This window comes from Odocoileus virginianus, chromosome 25 (genome assembly GCF_023699985.2).
Source record: "Odocoileus virginianus isolate 20LAN1187 ecotype Illinois chromosome 25, Ovbor_1.2, whole genome shotgun sequence".
In the NCBI taxonomy this organism is placed as follows: Eukaryota; Metazoa; Chordata; class Mammalia; order Artiodactyla; family Cervidae; genus Odocoileus; species Odocoileus virginianus.
Window position 1 is genome coordinate 13,495,310 of NC_069698.1, and position 19,993 is coordinate 13,515,302.

The 19,993-nt window shown below is 36.9% G+C and overlaps 2 protein-coding genes across 2 annotated transcripts; both read right to left on the reverse strand.

The window, feature by feature from the left end:
• Window positions 1–313: 313 nt before the first annotated feature.
• LOC110128875 (olfactory receptor 5AC1-like) lies at window positions 314–1,177 on the reverse strand. Its single transcript, XM_020879880.2, has one exon. The coding sequence runs from the start codon at window positions 1,175–1,177 to the stop codon at window positions 314–316; it is 864 nt and encodes a 287-aa protein (XP_020735539.2).
• A 9,037-nt stretch (window positions 1,178–10,214) lies between these two features.
• LOC110128877 (olfactory receptor 5AC1-like) lies at window positions 10,215–11,138 on the reverse strand. Its single transcript, XM_020879883.2, has one exon. It carries the CDS (start codon window positions 11,136–11,138, stop codon window positions 10,215–10,217), a length of 924 nt encoding a protein of 307 aa, XP_020735542.2.
• Window positions 11,139–19,993: the final 8,855 nt, after the last annotated feature.

The window sequence follows — 19,993 nt, forward strand, 5'->3', positions numbered from 1 at the left end:
GCAACTTGGGGATTCATTTTTCATTTTCATCCTTGAAAAGTAATTTAAAACAACAAAAAGTCAATGATTGTACTTACTGTATTCATTATTTTAATGATCACATTATCTTATAACTAAGACAAGCATATCTAGACTAAATATTCATTCATTTTACAACTATTCAGGCAGTCCCTACTATGTGAAAACCCAGAGACAATCATTATACCTTATTTAAAAGCAGTAAAAAGAAAAATGAAAGATTTCCTGAAAAATATTTATTTCTTTATCAGTTTTCTAAATGCACCTAAAACTTCTTTATTTCTTAGGCTATAAATTAGGGGTTTAGCAGGGCAATTATAATCATGTAGAACAATGAATACATTTTATCCTGATACTGATCAGGGTCAGACCCAGGACGCACATACATGAAGAAGAGAGTGCCATAGAACAAGGAAACAGAAAGAAGGTGGGCACTGCACGTGGAGAAGGCTTTGCTCCTGCTCTTTTCAGACTTCTTTTTCAGGATGGCAAAGAGGACAAAGGTGTAAGAGACCATGATGGTCATAAAAGTAAAAGCTTGTATAAAAGAGGCAAAAATAAAAAGCACTAATGCATTAATAGATGGATCAGTGCAAGAAATTGTAAAAAGCGGCAAGATTTCACAGTAGAAATGATGAATTATGTTGGACCTACAGAAAGATAGTCTAAACAATAATCCTACATGTATCATAGGATGCAGAAAACCAATCGCATATGATGCACTTAGCAGCCAAGTGCAGAGTCTGTCAGACATCACCACTGGATAAAGCAAGGGATTGCATATGGCTGCATAGCGGTCATAGGCCATCACCACCAGGAGGAAACATTCTGTGGTGGCGCTAGAACCAAAAATATAGTATTGGGCCATGCACTCAAAGAGAGACATTGTTTGACTCTTGTCTAAGGTGTTGACAAGCATCTTAGGAGTCACAGAAGATGAAGAACAGGCATCTACAAAGGGCAAGCTGCCCAGCAATGAGTACATAGGGGTGTGAAGATGGGGGTCCTTCCAGATGAGAAGAATCAGTCCAAGGTTGCCTGCCATGGTGGTGAGGTAGATGACCAGGAACACCAGGAACAGGGGAACCTGCAGCCCTGGGAGATCTGTGAGTCCTGTGAGAACAAATTCTGTCACCAGAGTCTTGTTTGCCTCCATCATATCCACTCAGGCTGATCACTGCAATGGAGAAGTAAAATAAAAAATAAGGGTCATGAAAATGTATATTGGATGGTAATGTCTTAGTTCTCTGTGTCAGATGCCCTATCTGAAGGTACAGAGTCTCTCCTTTTAAAACACACCAAAGAGTATTATAGTTATATTATAAATATTATAAATTATTTTCAGAAGTCAATGTGTGTATATGCATATCTATATATATATATAGATATATATATAGATATATACACATATAATTACGTAAAGGGTTATGGAGGATGCGCTAGTCATCTACCAGTTAACTTAGTCCATATCTTGTCATTCATAATTACCTTAAAACTGAATATATAACACATATATATGGAATTTAGAAAGATGGTAATGATAACCCTATATGCAAAACAGAAAAAGAGACTCAGATGTATAGAACATACTTGTGGACTCTGGGAGAAGGCGAGGGTGGGATGTTTCAAGAGAACAGCATCGAAACATGTGTGTTATCTAGGGTGAAACAGATCACCAGCCCAGGTTGGGTGCATGAGACAAGTGCTCGGACCTGGTGCACTGGGAAGACCCAGAGGGATGGGATGGAGAGGGTGGTGGGAGGGGGGACCGGGATGGGGAATACATGTAAATCCATGGCTAATTCATTTCAATGTATGACAAAAACCACTGCAATGATGTAAAGTAATTAGCCTCCAACTAATAAAAATAAATGGAAAAATAAATAAATTTAAAAAAACTGAATATATTGCATTAACTCTGAAATTTTTTTACAGAATTAAGAGTAAAAAGAAGATAATAAGTTAAAATCCCATTTCTGTTGATTTCTATCCATTATCGTTATGTTCTTTGATTATATATACGACAACTTACCCCATATCCCTAATAGACTCTTTTGATTATAAATTCACCAAAACCACTGCAAATTTCAAATAGATTCTTATTATTTAATAATTTTATCCAACAAACTCGTATATGATCATAATGATTCATTCTGTTATCAAACCTTTTTAGTTTGCTGTCCTAAGCTAGAACACTGTTGTTCCTGGCTCAGTCAAATACAGAACCTCTAACTCAGGTGTTATACTGAGATGCTAAAATAACCCTCCTTTAAGAAGAAAAATAACTGACACTAACCAGTTCATCTGCAGATTTGGGAAGGATCTAAAAGATGTTAAACATGCCAAGTAAACAATTATCATTCAGTTAATCAGAAATGGTTTTTGACATGTCAAAGGCACATAATATGGCAAAATTATAACTTTTTTTTCCCTGCTATGTTTGAAATTAGAACTGGGACTTTCAAAATCAGAGGGAATCAAAACATTACAAAAGAAACCATGTCAAAAAGCCACTGTTTTGAAACTGTTTCAATTTAAGTAGTAAAAATTATAATTGTTGTTTATATCCAAATCAGATAAGAATAAATATGAATTACATTGATAGAAAGTAATTAATAAAGACATCTGTAGTGAGAATGTAAATTAATAAAGCCACTAAGGAGAACAGTATGGAAATTCCTTAAAAATCTAGGAGTAAAACTACCATGTGATCAGGCAATCCCACTACTGGGCATATACCCTAAGAAAACCATAATTAAAAAAAAAAATGTACCCCATGTTCATTGCAGCACTATTTATAATAGCCAGGACACGGAAGTAACCTGGATGTCCATTGACAGATGAATGGATATAGTAACTGCTCCATGTACTCAATAGAATATTACTGGGTAATGAAAAGGAACAAATCTGAGTCAGTTGAACTGAGGTGGATGAACCAAGAGTGTATTATACAGAGTGAAGTAAGTCAGATAGAGGAAAACAAGTCTCGTATATTAATGCATATAATGGAATCTAGAAAAATGGTACTGATGAACCTAATCGTAGAGCAGGATGTCACAGATGTAGAGAACAGACCTGTGGACACAGTGGGGGAAGGAGAGGGTGTGATGAATTGAGAGAGTATCATTGAAATATATACATTGCCATATGTAAAACAGATAGCTAGTGAAAATTTCTGCATAACACAGGGAGCGCAGACTGGTGCTCTCTGACAGTCTAGAGGTGTAGGAGGTGATATATGTCTGCTGTGGCTGATTTATGCTGATTTATGGCAGAAACCAATACAATATTTTAAAGCAATTATCCTCCAATTAAAAAAAAAAAATTTAAGCTATGTGTGAAGCAAGTGATCCTGGGAAGTATGTAAGAAGGATAGATCTTATAGAAACCCAGGAGGTAAACCTAAGTCCACATCATCACAATGCATCTCATCAATGAAAAATTATGCAGAATTCTGAACATAAAATGTGCTTTGTGTACCCAAATCCTTGCCTGGTTTATATGAAACAGGGTATGGCCATTTAGAAGCAGCTGATCTAAGAACATAACCCTGCAAGGGAGTACTCACAATTGTTGGATCCCTGCTTTCATGACATGTCCAGCCAAGCAGGAGTCATTCCAACACAGATCTTTATTTCTTTAACCTAGTCACCAATTCTGTACAACATTGTTGAAGACTTCACTGGCAAGTCTCTGCTGGCCTAAAACATGTTCTCCAAGTGCCTACTTTATAATTCAAAGAGAGGACACCATGTGGAAAATTTAAGGAATATAGAGTTTGTGAAAAATTCAATTCTGACTAAGTTAACCTCTGAAGGGTATATATTCTATAAGAGAGGCTATGTTGAGAAAAAGTTCTTTTGCATCTACATAGAGAATAGGAAAAGAGATGTTTTGAGATTAATATTAGACTTTTAAAAGTATAGAGTTGGTAGCATTGGCAGTAATTATTAAGTAACACACTGCTGACAAATCCCTGAAAGGATCAAATTTTCCTGTTTTACAATCTGCCTAGAATGTAAGGTGTGACTCCGGGCAGGTGTGAGCAACCCCATCTTTCTGCCTATTTCCAGAGAAGTACAAAATAAACAAGAACCAGGATAAAGGCAAAGACATAAACTGCCCTAAGAGCTCCATAACCCTATCATTCTTCACTTTGGAAAACCTGGATTTTGTGAAAGTACAATAAAGGCCAGAATGAATTCCACTTTTACAGATAAGAATGTTAAATATATTCATTCTATAAGTCATTATTCTGGCAAAGAAAAATGTAACTAAATGTAACAAAAATGTAACCAATTTTCTGAAGCTAATTTTACCTCTAAATTATTAAATGATTATACCTAAAACACTTTATGGCTTCATTTTAAGATTATCTGTAGTGCCCTGGATTTTCTAAGGAACATCTGCCTCCAGCCTTTGAGACTATGAGTCCTCTTTGCTGTTTAGTAAGTAGCATAGCATAGTGGTTAAGCACACAGACTCTATGTAATAGCATGAGTTCAAGTCTTCATTCCCGAAGTGCATAGCTTTGTATCCATAACAGTTCAGAGAACATGTATGTGTATGCTTAGTAACTCAGTTGTGTCTGACTCTTTGAGGCCCTGTGGAATGTAGCCTGCCAGGCTCCTCTATCCAGGGGCCTTCTCCAGGCAAGAATACTGGAGTTGTTGCCACGTCCTCCTCCAGGGAGTCTTCCCAACCTTGGGACTGAAACCAGGTATCCCTACAATCCCTACAATCCCGCATTGTAGGTGGATTCTTTACCAGGGAAGCCCCACAGAATATAACATATATTTAACTAAGTTTAGGATTGCTTTCTGTTTTATTTGGTAGATAAATCATCTGAAAAGATGATTTAAATATTTTGGCAGTTGATGAGAGACTCTTGGTACTAAAACTAAATATGTTCTATCACTTTTCATGGAAAGAATAATGACAATGAAATAAAGCATTGTGTTCTCACCTGAAATTCCCATAAGAAGATACAGAGATGCCATAAAATACAGACTTTCATGAAGAGTTCAGTGTATAAGAACAAAAATGTCCAAACAAATGCTCATTTCTAATTAATATTCTTGGAAAATGCCCTGTGAAGAAAAAGGTATTTGTATCTTCTGTCTTCAAATCTGTTTGTGAAGATAATAATGAAATTCCCCCAAAGCCATCAAATATTCCCCATAGAATAAAGTCAACCAACTGGGCATTATACACTAATCAACAAATCATTTCAAACATTGTTTTTCAACTATTACTTTTATAGCTTGTTTTGCAACTCTTCTTTTATAAAAATAAAAGAATCACTGTTTATTTGTAGAAAAAAATTGAAAATGTACAAAACACAAGGGAAACAAATTCTTCTAATTTCACTAACCACTGATCATTACTGCTAACATTGGGGTTTTTATGCATAATTATACACAGAAGTTATATAGATACTTATACATAATTTATATAAACATTTCTATTACACATAATATTAACATAGTGCTGCACATAATTTTTCAAAAATAAGTTCAGCTAAATAATATTCATATTTTCTTGTTATTAGCTTGAGAAACTTTTGGGTTGGTTGGCTACATCATTATCATAAAAAGCTATAATTATGAATTCACACATAATCATATTTATTATATTAAGCTTGGCAAGATACATGCCTGACCTATATGTATTTGGCAAACATGTAAAACTACCAAGAGGTATAAAAATTTGTTTATAGTATAAAGTCAGGAAGGTTGATTCCTCCAGCTCTGTTTCTCTTTCTCAAGATGGCTTTGACTATTTGGGATCTTCTGAGTTTCCATACAAATTTTAAGATTTTTTTGTTTTAGTTCTGTGAAAAATGCCATTGGTGTTTTGCTAGAGATTGCACTGAATCTGTAGATTGCTTTGGGTGGTATAGTCACTTTCATAATATTGATTCTTCCAATCCAAGAGCATGTTGTATCTCTCCGTTGTGTCATCTTTGATTGCTTTCATCAGCGTCTTACAGGTTCCTGCATACAGGTCTTCTGTCTCCTCAGGTAGGCTTATTTCTGGTACTTTATTCTTTTTGTTGCAATGGTGAATGGGATTCTTTAATTAATTTCTTTTTCCAATCTTTCATTGTTGGTATATAGGAATCCTAGCAAGTTCTGTGTATTGACTTTGTATCCTGCAGCTTTACTAAATTCATTGATTAACTAGCAGTTTTCTGGTTGCGTCTTTAGGATTTCCTATGTATAGTATCATCACAAGTGTATATTATTATACTCATTGTACACATGAAGAAATTAAGGCACTGTCTACTAAGTTTGCAACAAACACTCATTCTTTCTTCTCTTTATGTGCTAGTAGATTTAATGGAGGTTCTTGTGATCACTTTTAACCTCATTTGAGCTTCAGAGAGAAAATAATAGGTCTTCTGATTTGACATCCTGTGCTTTTCCTGGCTGCCTGATTTGTAAATGGAGGAAATACCACCTCATTATCAACTAAGATGATTCAGATAATAACACTCTGAAAGACTTGAAGCAATAATTAAATATGAGTCAGTGTCTTAGTCCATTTATGTGAAAATAAAGTCACTCAGTCGTGTCCGACTCTTTGTGACCCCATGGACAGAGGAGCCTGGTAGGCTACAGTCCATGGGATCTTACAGGCAAGAGTACTGGAGTGGGTTGCCATTTCCTTCTCCAGGGAGTCTTCCTGACCCAGGGATCAAACCCAGGTCTCCCACACTGTAGGCAGACGCTTTTACCATCTGAGCCACCAGGGAAGTCCGGACTGCCATAAAAGCAGACTATCTAGACCAAATAGCTTATGAACAGCAGAAATTTATTTCTCACGTGACTGGAGGTGGGGAAGTCCAAATCAAGGTGCCAGAATGACGGAATTCTGGTGAAAGCCCTTCCCCTGATTATTAGCCTGCTCATTCTCACTGTGTCCTCACATGGAGAATAAAGGTAGGGATCTCTCTGAAACCACTTTTATAAGATTCTCATCCCATTCATGTATCTCCACCACATGGATTAAGCAACTTCCAAAAGCACTACTGAATATTCTTTGAAAGGACTGATGCTAGTGCTGAAACTCCAATACTTTGGCCACCTGATGTGAAGAACTGACTCGTTTGAAAAGACCCTGATGCTGGGAAAGATTGAAGATGGGAGGAGAAGGGGATGACAGAGGATGAGATGGTTGGATGGCATCACCAACTCAATGGACTTGAGTTTGAGCAAACTCCAGGAGTTGGTGATGGACAGAGAGGCCTGGCATCCCTGTCCATGGTGTTACAAAGAGTCAGACATGACTGAGCAACTGAACTGAAAAGCCCTACCTCTTAATACCATCATCTTTGGCAAGTGACTAGTGATAGTGAAAGTCTCTCAGTTGTCTCTGATTCTTTGCAACCCCATGGCCAATAGCCTACCTGGCTCTTCTGTCCATAGAATTCTCCACTGGAGTGGGTAGTCAGCCCCTTCTCCAGGGGATCTTCCTACCCAGGGATCAAACCCTGGTCTCCTGCACTACAGGCAGATTCTTTGCCATCTGAGCCATCAGGGAAGCCATCATCTTTGGGGCTTTGTATTTCAACATATGTATGCTGAGGTGATGCACACATTCAGATCATAGTAGGTAGGCTTTCCTATTAGAAAGAAATCAATTCTGACTCCAACTTGGTGGCCATTGATGCTTGAGCAATATTAATCATTTGACTTTCAAAATGTGGTCCAATGCCTGCAGATTCATCAGAAACACGAGATGCTTCTGAATATGAAAAACCTCAGGGCCAGCCCAGAATGATCTGCTGAATCTAAAAGCTGTGAGCTCGTGGTCATCTAAGTTTGACAATGACAAACTCAAGTGAAAAAAATCTCAATATTATTGTCTCCTCTTCTACTAAAGTGACCAAAGTAAATATTATATAGAGGCTGTACACTCCAACTATATAAATTAAATACCTAGCAGACATTTTATAATAGTTCAGCTGATATTCAGTGGATTGATTTTAGTACCCAATAATATGGACAGAAAATGGAGAACTGTGCAACTAAAATTAAGTACCTGCCTGAATATGAGACTCTAATAGGCAAGAAAAGAATTTCTTAGGGAATAATTGCAGGTAACTTTTTGTGAACTGATAATCATCTGTTTTCATAGAAGGCTTGTTAAATTTCATAGAAGACTTGTTTCCAGTCATTATTAGCATTGGCTATACATTAGAATCACTTCGAGAGGTTTAAACTACCGTTGCCTGAGAACCCCTCTACAAATTCTTATTTGTTTGGTTTGGGTTGATAACCAATAGTGAGAACCACAGTCTGTACTCTCTGGGTGAGGAAGAAGAAAATATTCAAGACCTGGTTGATGACATGTATTTATTTCCTGGTTCTGTCACTTATCAACAGGGTCTGATATGTCAAAAATTATTCCTTCTTATGATATGCTGTAAACTGGATTGAGGGCTACCTGAAATGTCCAGTTCTCGTGGATTATTACAGGTATTGTGTGGATTCCAAACTGTCTTTTACATGGAACAGAAAACCATGAAAGATAAGTTTCTGCACAGAGTGCACAAGATCCTATGGAAAACCTAGCATAGTGACCTAAACTTTCACGAAAAAAGATGAAGTCACGATGCACATCCTGAGGCACACTTCCACTCTCTTAGTCTGAGGACAAGTGTTACATGAAAAATGCAGTTGAGGATTTGGCCAGCCCCATCTCCTTCCCTATGCCTCTTCAGCCATTAGCATCATCAGTCTATTTTCCTATTTTACTATTATGCAAACACTTACTTGTCCTTATTCATATTTGGCTATCCTCTCCCATCTGGTATTTTCTTTCCTCTCATATAAGACATTACAGTAATATAGAAGAGTAGTGATTAAAAGCATGTACTCAAGTACCACACTGCCTGAAATACTAAGGATTTAAAGGAGATGGAGAATGACTGTCTATTGACATACAGCAATTGCATAATGGCCAAACCTAAACCCTCTGTGTGGCCCTTATGAAAAAAGAAAGCTTTGCCACAGGCCTTGACTGTGAAGAGATGGAAAAGGAACTCCTACAGAGCTTCTGGATCCAGGGGGAGCAAGCTGCTTAGAATGAGTCCTCACAGAAGAGGCAGAGCTCAGATGCATCTGAGTCTGAACAGTATCGAGGGTCTGAACAAACAAATCCCAAACACACTGTACTGAAGGCTGTCTGCCCCCTTGGGGCTTTGGGGTATCTGACCCACAAATCGCTTGTTTCCTCAGGTCAGTTAATAGGCCAGGGGTCAGGAGAATGTGTCATGTTCATGGAGATATATTTTCCTTTATTTCTCACTAAGATATTCACAAGGAAAAATGTTATAAAGTCAAGAGGCAAAGGGCAAAAGGGACAGTTGGAAACTATGCTTAGCTTTTGTAAAGAAAATTCCATTTAAGCTATGTAATTATGATTTGATCAAGCATACCTATTATTCATGTAGCTGCAAATTCCTGATATATACATATATATATATATATATGTATATGTATATATACACATGTACAAATTCATTCATTCAGTATGTGTGTGTCAGGAAAAGGGACTCAATAAGATTACTTAATAAATTAAGAAGGAGAAGTTTTTAAAACTTTTAATTATATTATAGGAAAATTAACTATTTTTATTATCTCTTAATTTTTGTTCCTTTTTATGAGTAATATACAAATCTAATTTAATTTGTAAAATTACTATTAAAATTCTTAGAAGTGTTCATTTAACTACCTCAAGTTTCATTATAAATATTAACTGAAGAGAATGTTTTGAAAAATTATGTGCTCAGGAATTATTTTGGAGGGTGTGAGTACTTTATAAATAGAAATTTCACATGGACTTGAATCTTCCTTTAAAAGCATATAAGTTCATAAAAATTTTAAAACGTGTATCTGGAAATAGAAGACCTTATACATATTTCAAGCTTAGCAATTTGGGAATTGCAGTTTCACTCATAAAAATTTTAAACCAACAACAAGTAAGGGATATCTTACCCTGTTCATCAGTTATTTTGAGGACCTAGGTTCACTTATAACTAAGGCAAGTATATCTAGTCTAAACATTATTATTAATTGATTTAACAAATACTTAACTGGTCCCTATGTGCAAAATCCAGGTCCAGTTATTATACTTTATGTAAATGGAGAGTAAAAAGGAAAGACTATGAAAGTTTTTTTGATAAATATTTATTTCTTTATTATTTTTCTAAGCACACCTAAAACTTCCTTGTTTCTTAGGCTATAAATAAAGGGGTTTAGCATGGGAATTATAATTGTGTAGAACAGTGAATACATTTTATCCTGATATTGATCCTGGCCAGACCCAGGACGCACATACATGAAGAAGAGAGTGCCATAGAACAAGGAAACAGAGAGAAGGTGGGCGCTGCACGTGGAGAAGGCTTTGCTCCTGCCTTTTTCCGACTTCTTTTTCAGGATGGCAAAGAGGACACAAGTATAGGAGACTATAATACCCATAAAAGTAAAAGCCTGTATAAAAGAGGCAAAAATAAAAAGCACTAATGCATTAATAGATGGATCAGTGCAAGAAATCGTAAAAAGTGGCAAGATTTCACAGTAGAAATGATGTATTGTATTAGACCTGCAGAAACTTAATCTAAATAATAATCCTACATGTATTATAGGTTGCAGAAAACCAATTGCATATGATGCACTTATCAACCAAGTGCAGAGTCTGTTGGACATCACCACTGGGTAAAGTAAGGGGTTGCATATGGCTGCATAGCGGTCATAGGCCATCACCACCAGGAGGAAGCATTCTGTGGTGGCACTGGAACCAAAAAAATAGTACTGGGCCATGCACTCAAAGAGAGACATCGTTTGACTCTTGTCTAAGGTGTTGACAAGCATCTTGGGAGTCACAGAAGATGAAGAACAGGCATCTGCAAAGGCTAAGCTGCCCAGAAATGAATACATGGGGGTGTGAAGATGGGGGTCCTTCCAGATGAGAAAAATCAGCCCAAGGTTGCCCACCATGGTGGTGAGGTAGATGACCAGGAACACCAGGAACAGGGGGACCTGCAGCCCTGGGAGATCTGTGAGTCCTGTGAGAACAAATTCTATCACCAGGGTCTTGTTTGCCTCCCTCATATCCACTCAGGCTGATTACTGCAATGGAGAAGTAAACTGAAAAAAATTAATCAAGGTTCATGAAAACTTACACTGGATTGCAATTTCATATTTCTACATTTCAGATGCCCTTTACTGAACAAATATGAAGGTATAGGGTCTTTCTTTTTAAAAACACCCTTCAGAATGTTAGCGTTAGTTGCTCAGTCATGTCCAACTCTTTGTGACCCCATGGACTGTAGCCCACCAGCTTCTTCTGTCCATGGAATTCTCCAGGCAAGAATACTGGCTGGGTAGCCATTCCCTTCTTCAGGGTATCTTCCTGACCCAGGGGTTAAATGCAGGTGTCCTACATTGCAGGCTGATTCTTTATTGTCTGAGCTACCAGGGAAACCCCTAAGAGTATTAAGTATATTATAAAAATTTTTGAGGAGGAAGGAGTTTTTTACAGGTTTTAAATATATACACATTTATTTAAAGGTTTATGGAGAAAGCAGTTAACACCAATTGACTTAGTCAATAACTTTCACTCAGTAATACTTTAAAACAATGTATTCACAGTGAAATGTACAAAATTAAGGATAAAAAGTATATAGTATGTTTTAGTCTATAATCTCCAAAAAGAGAACTGTTGAGGTTCAAGAGTGTTTTCACTGTTTCTTAAAATCTCAATTGTAACTTTTCTATTGAATCAAAAAATTAGCTATACCTTTGTACTACTAATGTGTTTCATTATTTCCTACTAAGACATTAATGGGTGAAGTAGTAATACAGTAAGTTAAAATTTCATTTTTGCTGTGTCCTATCCATTACCATTATGTTGTTTGATTGTGTATTCATAAAAAATTACCCTAAATTCCTAATAGACTCTTTTGGTTATACATGCCTCAAAATAAAACCAAATTTCAAATAGATTCTTTTCAATTTTATTGAATAAGTTCTCATATGTGAGCATAGTCATTCATTCAGTCATCAAACATTTATTTAGTTCTTCCTAGGCTCAAACACTGTTATTCCTAACTTAGTCATTCACAGAAATTTTAACTCAGCATTTTACCAATAAAGCTAAAATAAGCCCTCTTTTAAAAAGAGAAAGGGGAAAAAGAAGAATCTAAGAGTTAGGGCAATACATGTCAGTGTAGACAGTTATCATGCAGTTAATCAAGAATGTTTTTAATATGTCAGAAGCATATAATTCCAAAACAATTATAAGAATTTTCCTTGTTTCTTTTTTGAGATTGCTAGTGAAACTATCCAAATCAGGATAGAATGTAACATTATTAAAGACACCACAGTGAAAAGAATAGCCAGTGTTTTGAATATCTGGAGTCAAATAGTAAAAGCCTAAATTGTGTTTAAATCCCAATCAAATGAAGAGAGAAAATGAAGCACATTAATAGGCAGTGGGTAACATTAGTATAGTAAGGCAGAAAAATGCCCCAAATTACACATGTATTAATACCTGTTAACTGTATTGTCCTGGGAAGCAAATGCACAGGCTAGATCTTATGCAAGCCCCCGGGTAAACCTAAGTCTGCATCATCATAATGCATTTTATCAACGACAAAGTGTGTACATTTCTGAACATAAAATGTATTTGGTAGACCCACATCCTTGCCTTAGTGAGCTGAAGAAGGGTCTAGCCTTCTAGAAACAGCTGATCTAAGTATATAACCGTGCAAGGGAATACATGTAAGACTTGAATGCACAGTTCCCTGACTTTTATTACATATCCAGTCAGGTGGAAGTCATTTGGCACAAATTTTTATTTTTATTTCTATAACCTAGTTACCAGTTCTTAGATTTCACTAGAAGTCTATGCTAGCCTGAAACATTTTCTGAAAGTACCTACACCGCACTTCAAAAAAAGAAAACAATGTAGAAAATTTGAGGAAGATAGGGTTTGTGAATTCAGGTCTACCAAGATAAATATTTGAACAGTAAATTTGTATGGAAGAATTGGGGTGTTTTCTACAGGGAGGAACCTAAAGGTTTCTCTTTTCTTTTAAAAGGGGAGGCTGTGCTGAGGAAAACAGTTCTGCAACTTCATAAGGGATGGGGGAATAAACTTGTTCGAGATTTATATTAGACTTTCAAAAGGGCTGATAGCAGTGGCAGTAGTCGTTTGTGAGTAAGCACACTGCTGCATATCACTGAAAAGGGCAGATTATCTTCATTTTACACTCTGCCTAGAGTATGATGATGAGATGTGGCTTGGGGTAGATAACAGTGAACTCCTTTCTGCCTGTCTCCGGAGAAATACAATCTTAACGAGGACCAGACAAAGGCAAAGACTCCTCTTAAAAGCTCTCTATGATTCATCATTGTTGGCAAAACTTCCAAATTTTGTGACTATACAGTAAAGGCTAGAATGAATTCCTCTTTTACAGACATTCATAAATATATTGGTTTGATAACTCATCTTCTTGGCAAAAAAAAAATGTTCACAAAAATGTCACAAAATTTCTGAAGCTTTGAGTCTCAATTCCACCTCTGAATTACTAAACAATTATACCTAAGCCACTTTATGACCTTATTCTAAGATTCTCATCTGTGGTGCACTGGATTCTCTAAGGAACATCTGTCCACAGTTTGAGTCTGTGACTCCTCTTCGCTATTTAGTAAGTAGCAGAGAATGTGAGTTAAGCACACAGCCTCGATATGTAATAGCATGAACTCAAATCTTCATTCTACAGGTATATAGCTTGTATCCATAAGGGTTCAGAGGGTTGAATATTTTAGTTTTTTAGCTGTTCAGGATTGCTCTGTCTTCCATTTGCTAGATAAATGAAAATTTTTTCAGATATTGTGACAACTCCTGAGAAACTCTTGGTACTAAAATGATATGCTCTATCACTTTTCATGGGAAGAATAATGACAATACAGCATTGCATTCTTACCCAATCCCAATAACAGGATGCAGAGATGCCATAAAATGTAAATTTTCATAAATAACTCAAAATGCAAAAGCAAAAAATGTCAAAAACAGTTATCTCATATTAATCTTTGTTAAGAAATGCAGTTTAGAAGGAAAGGTATTTATATCCTCCCATCTTCAAATCTGTTTGTGAAGATAATATTGAAACTCCCTCAATGCTCCCAAAAGATTCCCTGTAGAATAGTCAGTCTACTGGGCATTACAGATTAATCAACCTATCATTTCGAACATACTCTTTTGCAGTTATTTTTATATCTTCTTTCATTCTTCTAAAAGCAATTTCAGTTTAATACTAAAAAATGGCAACTTAATTGTTAAATTAACATAAAAATAAAATAGGCAGGAAAGCACAAAGAAAAAATATTGCTATAATCTTACTAATCATTAAAAAATACAGTTAACTTTTGGGGTATTTTTTCTTCTACCTTTAACCAATGCATGTAGCACTATTGGTATATTAACATATATATATTATACATACATTTACACATAATTTATTTCAAAATTATATGATTATGATTCTGCTATATATATTTTTAACAAATTATTTTAATTGAATAATACATCATTTCTATTTTCCTATGCTCTTAGTTTGAAAAATTTGTGGGTTGTCTCTCTGGCTATATGAATTTTATAAAACTCTGTAGTTATAAAGTTATAGAGATGAAGCTAATTTGTCCAAATATGTGTGTGATGTTAAGGATTTTCTTTCAACAAGTCTTCAATGGACTTCTTGGGAAATTGTACTGATTTACCCTACAAATTTTGAAATTACTAATTTCCCAAGCTTTATACGACCACAGAGAAATTTATTATATAGTTAGCCCTTGAACAACACAGGTTTGAGTGCACCAGTCCACTTATACTCAGGTTTTTTCCAATGTAAATTCTATAGCACTACACAATCTGCTGTTGGTCAAATCCATGGAGGCAGAACCAGGATTACAAAGGGACCGTATTTTCAGAGGGCCAACTAGATGTTAGACCAGATTTTCAAGAAAGCAGAGGGTCATCACTCCTAACCAGCATTATCCAGGGGTCAAGTGTCTATAAATATATAGGTATACACATATTCATATATATGCACAAATACACACATTCACGTAATTATGTTTTTAATATATTTATATTGTGATTAAACTTGGTAAGAATTATGCCTGACCTTATGTGTTTGTCAGATATGTAAAACTCCTGAAAAGCGTAAACGTTTGTTTAATTTGTGAAATTTCATCATTTTACCTAAATTGGAAGAATTGAAATCTAGTAAAGGTGTTAACTTTGCCAAATTAATATTTAAGTTATATGCAATCTCAAAATAAAATTGGAAGATAGTTTGATTAGTAAATGCTAATTCATCAGGAATCAAACTGATTTTTTACATGTCAAAAGAATTTTACAAAAAGAATAAAGACCGGAGATGTTCCCTGCTCAGTATTGCAAAATATCACAAGATTAACTAACAACTGAAACTATGTTTGATGTTATCAAAGTTCACTATGAGTACAAATTCACTAAAATATGATATTTTGAAAAAAAAATGATATTTTGCTTCTGTCATGGAAAGAGAGACTATCAAAGGTGATTGAAAACATAGACTTTGTAAAGACAGACTTGGGATCAAAACTGGCTTTGCCTCTAAAACTGTGACCAATAACTTAACTTCTGTAAGCCCTGATTTTCTCATTTTGAAAAAAGTTAATAATGTGTACTTACAGGATTGTTGATTTGCACTTACAGTATTGTTCCAAGAATCAGATGAGAGGATAAACAAGTCTTAGTGTTGTACTTGACAGGTAGCAAAGGCTCATTTAATATTAACTTTATTTGTGTTGGTTATTCTATTTCTTCATAAATAAAACAGCTAAGCTCTTTTGTTATGGAAAGGTATTTGGGGTGAGCAGAATTGAGATACTGCTAATTGCTGACAATGATAGTTTAACTGTGTACATCAAACAACTTTTACATCTAGCTCATGCCATCTGCAACTTGGCACAGAAACCAGAAAAATCAAAAAAGTGCTTTTTGTGGAGTAAATGAGACATATCACTTGAATGAGAAAAAAAAAAACCTATAGGATTTCCATATTACACTTACTTATCTTACTGAAGTATAGTTGATTACAGTGTTAAATTAGTTCCAGGTATAAAATGGTGATTCTGTATTTTTATAGATTATACTGCATTTAATTTATCATTAAATATTGGCTACATTAAACAGTCTCTGTGCTGTACGGTGTCTCCTTGTAGCTTATTAATGTTATACATGGTAGTTTGTACCTCTTAACCCCCTACCCCTCTATTGACCCACTGCCCTTCCCTCTCCTGCCAGCCCCCAGGAACCACTAGTTTGTTCTCTACATCTGTGAGCCTACTTCTGTTTTGTTATAATTATTAATTTGTCTTATTTATTGGGCTCCACGTATAAGTGAAAGTACACAGTATTTGTCTTTCTCTGCCTGACTTATGTCATGAAGCATCATACCATCCAGGTCTATCCATGTTGTTTCAAAAGGCAGATCTTCATTTTTTATGACTGAGTGGTATTCGATTGTGTATGTATGCCGTATCTTCCTTATCGTCTGTTTATGGGCTCTAAACTTTCTCCCATGTCTCGGCTATTGTAAATAACGCTGCTATGAACATTGTCGTTATTCAGTCGCTCAGTTGTGTCGGACTCTTTGCCACCCAGTGGACTGCAGACACTAGGCTTTCCTGTCCTTCATCTCTCCCTGACTTTGCTCAAACTCATGTCCATTGAGTTGATGATGCCATCCAACCATCTCATCTTCTGTCATCTCCTTCTCCTCCTGCCCTCAATCTTTCCCAGCATCAGGGTCTTTTCCAGTGAGTCAGCTCTTCACATCAGGTGGTCAAAGTATTGGAGCTTCAACTTCAGCTTCAGTCTTTCCAATGAATATTCAAGGTTTATTTCCTTTAGGATTGACTGGTTTGATCACCTTTCTGTCCAAGTGATTCTCAAGTGTCATCTCCAGCACCACAGTTTGAAAGCATCAATTCTTTAATGCTCAACCTTCATTATGGTCCAACTCTCATATCCATGGGCTTCCTTTGTGGCTCAGCTGGTAAAGAATCCTCCTGCAATGTGGGAGACCTGGGTTCGATTCCTGAGTTGGGAAGATCCCCTGGAGAAGGGAAAGGCTTCCCACTCCAGTGTTCTGGCCTAGTGAATTCCATGGACTGTATAGTCCATGGGGTCACAAAGAGTCAGACATGACTGAGTGACTTTCACTTTCACTCATATCCATACATGACTACTGGAAAAACGATAGCTCTGACTCTGTGAACCTCTGTCAGCAAAGTAATCTCTTTGCTTTTCAGAACACTGTCTGGGTTTGTCATAGCTTTTCTTCCAAGGAGCAAGCATCTTTTAATTTCATGGCTGCAGTCACCATCTGCAGTGATTTTGGAGTCCAAGAAAACAAAGTCTGTCACTGTATCTCTTTTTTCCTGATCTGTTTGCTGTGACATGATGAGACCAGATGTCATGATCTTAGTTTTTTGAATGTTAAATTTTAAGCCAGCTTTTTCACTCTTCTCTTTCACCCTAATCAAGAGGCTCTTTAGTTCCTCTTCGCTTTCTGCCATTAGAGTAGTATCATCTCCATATCTGAGGTTGTTGATATTTCTCCGGGCAATCTTGACTCCAGCTTATGCTTCATCCAGCCCAGCATTTCACATGATGTAATCTGCATGAAAGTTAAATAAGCAGTCAGTCAGTCAGTTCAGTCACTCAGTCCTATCTGACTCTTTGCGACCCCATGGACTGCATCATATCTTTTTGCCTTTTCATGCTGTTCGTGGGGTTCTCAAGACAAGGATACTGAAGTGGTTTGCCATTCCCTTCTCCAGGGGACCATGTTTTGTCAGAACTCTCCACCATGACCTGTCTGCCTTGGGTGGCTCTACACAGCATGGCTCACAGTTTCATTGAGTTAGACAAGGCTCTGGTCCATGTGATCACTTTGGTTAGTTTCCTGTGACTGTGGTTTTCATTCTGCCTGCCCTCTGATGAATAATGATAAGAGGCTTATGGAAGCTTCCTAATGGAAGAGACTGACTGGGTAAAACTGGGTCTTGCTCTGATGGGTGGGGCCATGCTCAGTAAATCCTTAATCCAATTTTCCGTTGATGGGTGGGGCTGTGTTCCCTCCCTGTTGTTTGGCCTGAGGCCAAGCTGTTGACACGCCTCCAGCAGAGACTCCTGGAGACTCACAGGCAAGTCTGACACAGTCTCGTGGGGACACTGCTCCTTTCTCCTGGCTTCTGGTGCATGCAGGTTTTGTTTGTGCCCTCCAAGAGTCTGTTACCCTGGTCCTGTGGAAGTTCTGTAATCAAATCCCACTGGCCTCCAAAGTCAAATTCCCTGAGGGTTCTCAGTCCCTTTGCAGGACCCCCAGATTGGGAAATGTGTCGTGGGTCTTAGAACTTTCCTATCAGTGCGAGAATTTCTTTGGTATAATTGTTCTGCAGTTTGTGGGTTGTCTGGTGACTTTATGGTGGGTAATGCTGCACGACCCAAGTCTCACTGTCCTTATCCAAGAGCCTTGCTTTGGAGACTGGAGTGCACTGGCAGAGTTCTGGCCAGATGACCCTGGTCTTTCCAGGAGAGAGAAGGGTCCGTGTTCCCTAAATAAGCAGAGTTTACAATATACAGACTTGATGTACTCCTTTCCCAATTTTAAACCAGTCCATTGTCCCATGTCTGGTTCTAACTGTTGCTTCTTGAACTACATACAGGTTTCTTAAGAGACAGGTAAGGCGGTCTAATATTCCTGTCTCTTTAAGAACTTTCCATTGTTTTTTGTGATCCACACAGTCAAAGGCTTTTGCATAGTCATTGAAGCAGAAGTAGATGTTTTTCTGGAATTCCTTTGCTTTTTCTATGATCCAACATATGCTGGCAATTTGATCTCTGGTTCCTCTGCCTTTTCTAAATCCAACTTGTACATCTGGAATTTCTCAGTTCACATATTGCTGAAGCCTAGCTTGTAGGATTTTGAGCATTACCTTGCTAGCATGTGAAATGAGCTCAATTGTATATTAGCTTGAACATTCTTTGGGATTGCCCTTCTTTGGGATTGGAATGAAAACTGACCTTTTCTAGTCCTGTGGCCACTGCTGAGTTTTCCAAATTTGCTGGCGTATTGAGTGCAGCACTTTCACAGCATCATCTTTTAGGATTTGAAATAGCTAAACTGGAATTCCATCACCTCCATTAGCTCTGTTCATAGTGATGCTTCCTAAGGCCCACTTGACTTCACATTCCAGGATCACTGGCTCTCGGTGAGTGATCACACCATCATGATTATCTGGGTCATGAAGATCTTTTTTGTATAGTACTTCTGTGTATTCTTGCCCTCTCTTATTAATATCTTCTGCTTCTGTTAGGTCCATACCATTTCTGTCCTTTATTGTGCCTGTCTTTGCATGAAGTGTTCCCTTGGTATCTCTAATTTTCTTGAAGAGATCTCTAGTCTTTCCCATTCTATTATTTTCCTCTATTTCCCTCCATTGATCTCTTAAGGCTTTCTTATCTCTCCTCGCTATTGTCTGAACTCTGCATTCTGTTGGGTATATCTTTCCCTTTCTCCTTTGCCTTTCACGTCTCTTCTTTTCTCAGCTATTTGCAAGGCATCCTCAGAAAACCACTTTGCCTTCTTGAATTTCTTTTTCTTGGGGATGGTTTTGGTCATCACCTCATATACAATATTATGAATCTCCATCCATAGTTCTTCAGGCATTGTGTCTACCATATCTAATCCCTTGAATTTATTTGTCACTTCCACTATATAAACATAAGGGATTTGACTTAGGTCATACCTGAATAGTCTAATGATTTCCTTACTTTCTTCAATTTAAGCCTGAATTCTGCAATAAGGAGTTCATGATCTAGCCACAGTCAGCTCCCAGTCTTGTTG

Coding starts and splice junctions, on each gene's coding strand:
- LOC110128875 (XM_020879880.2), bottom strand. CDS start 1,177: ATGATGGAGGCAAACAAGACTCTGGTGACAGAATTTGTTCTCACAGGA.
- LOC110128877 (XM_020879883.2), bottom strand. CDS start 11,138: ATGAGGGAGGCAAACAAGACCCTGGTGATAGAATTTGTTCTCACAGGA.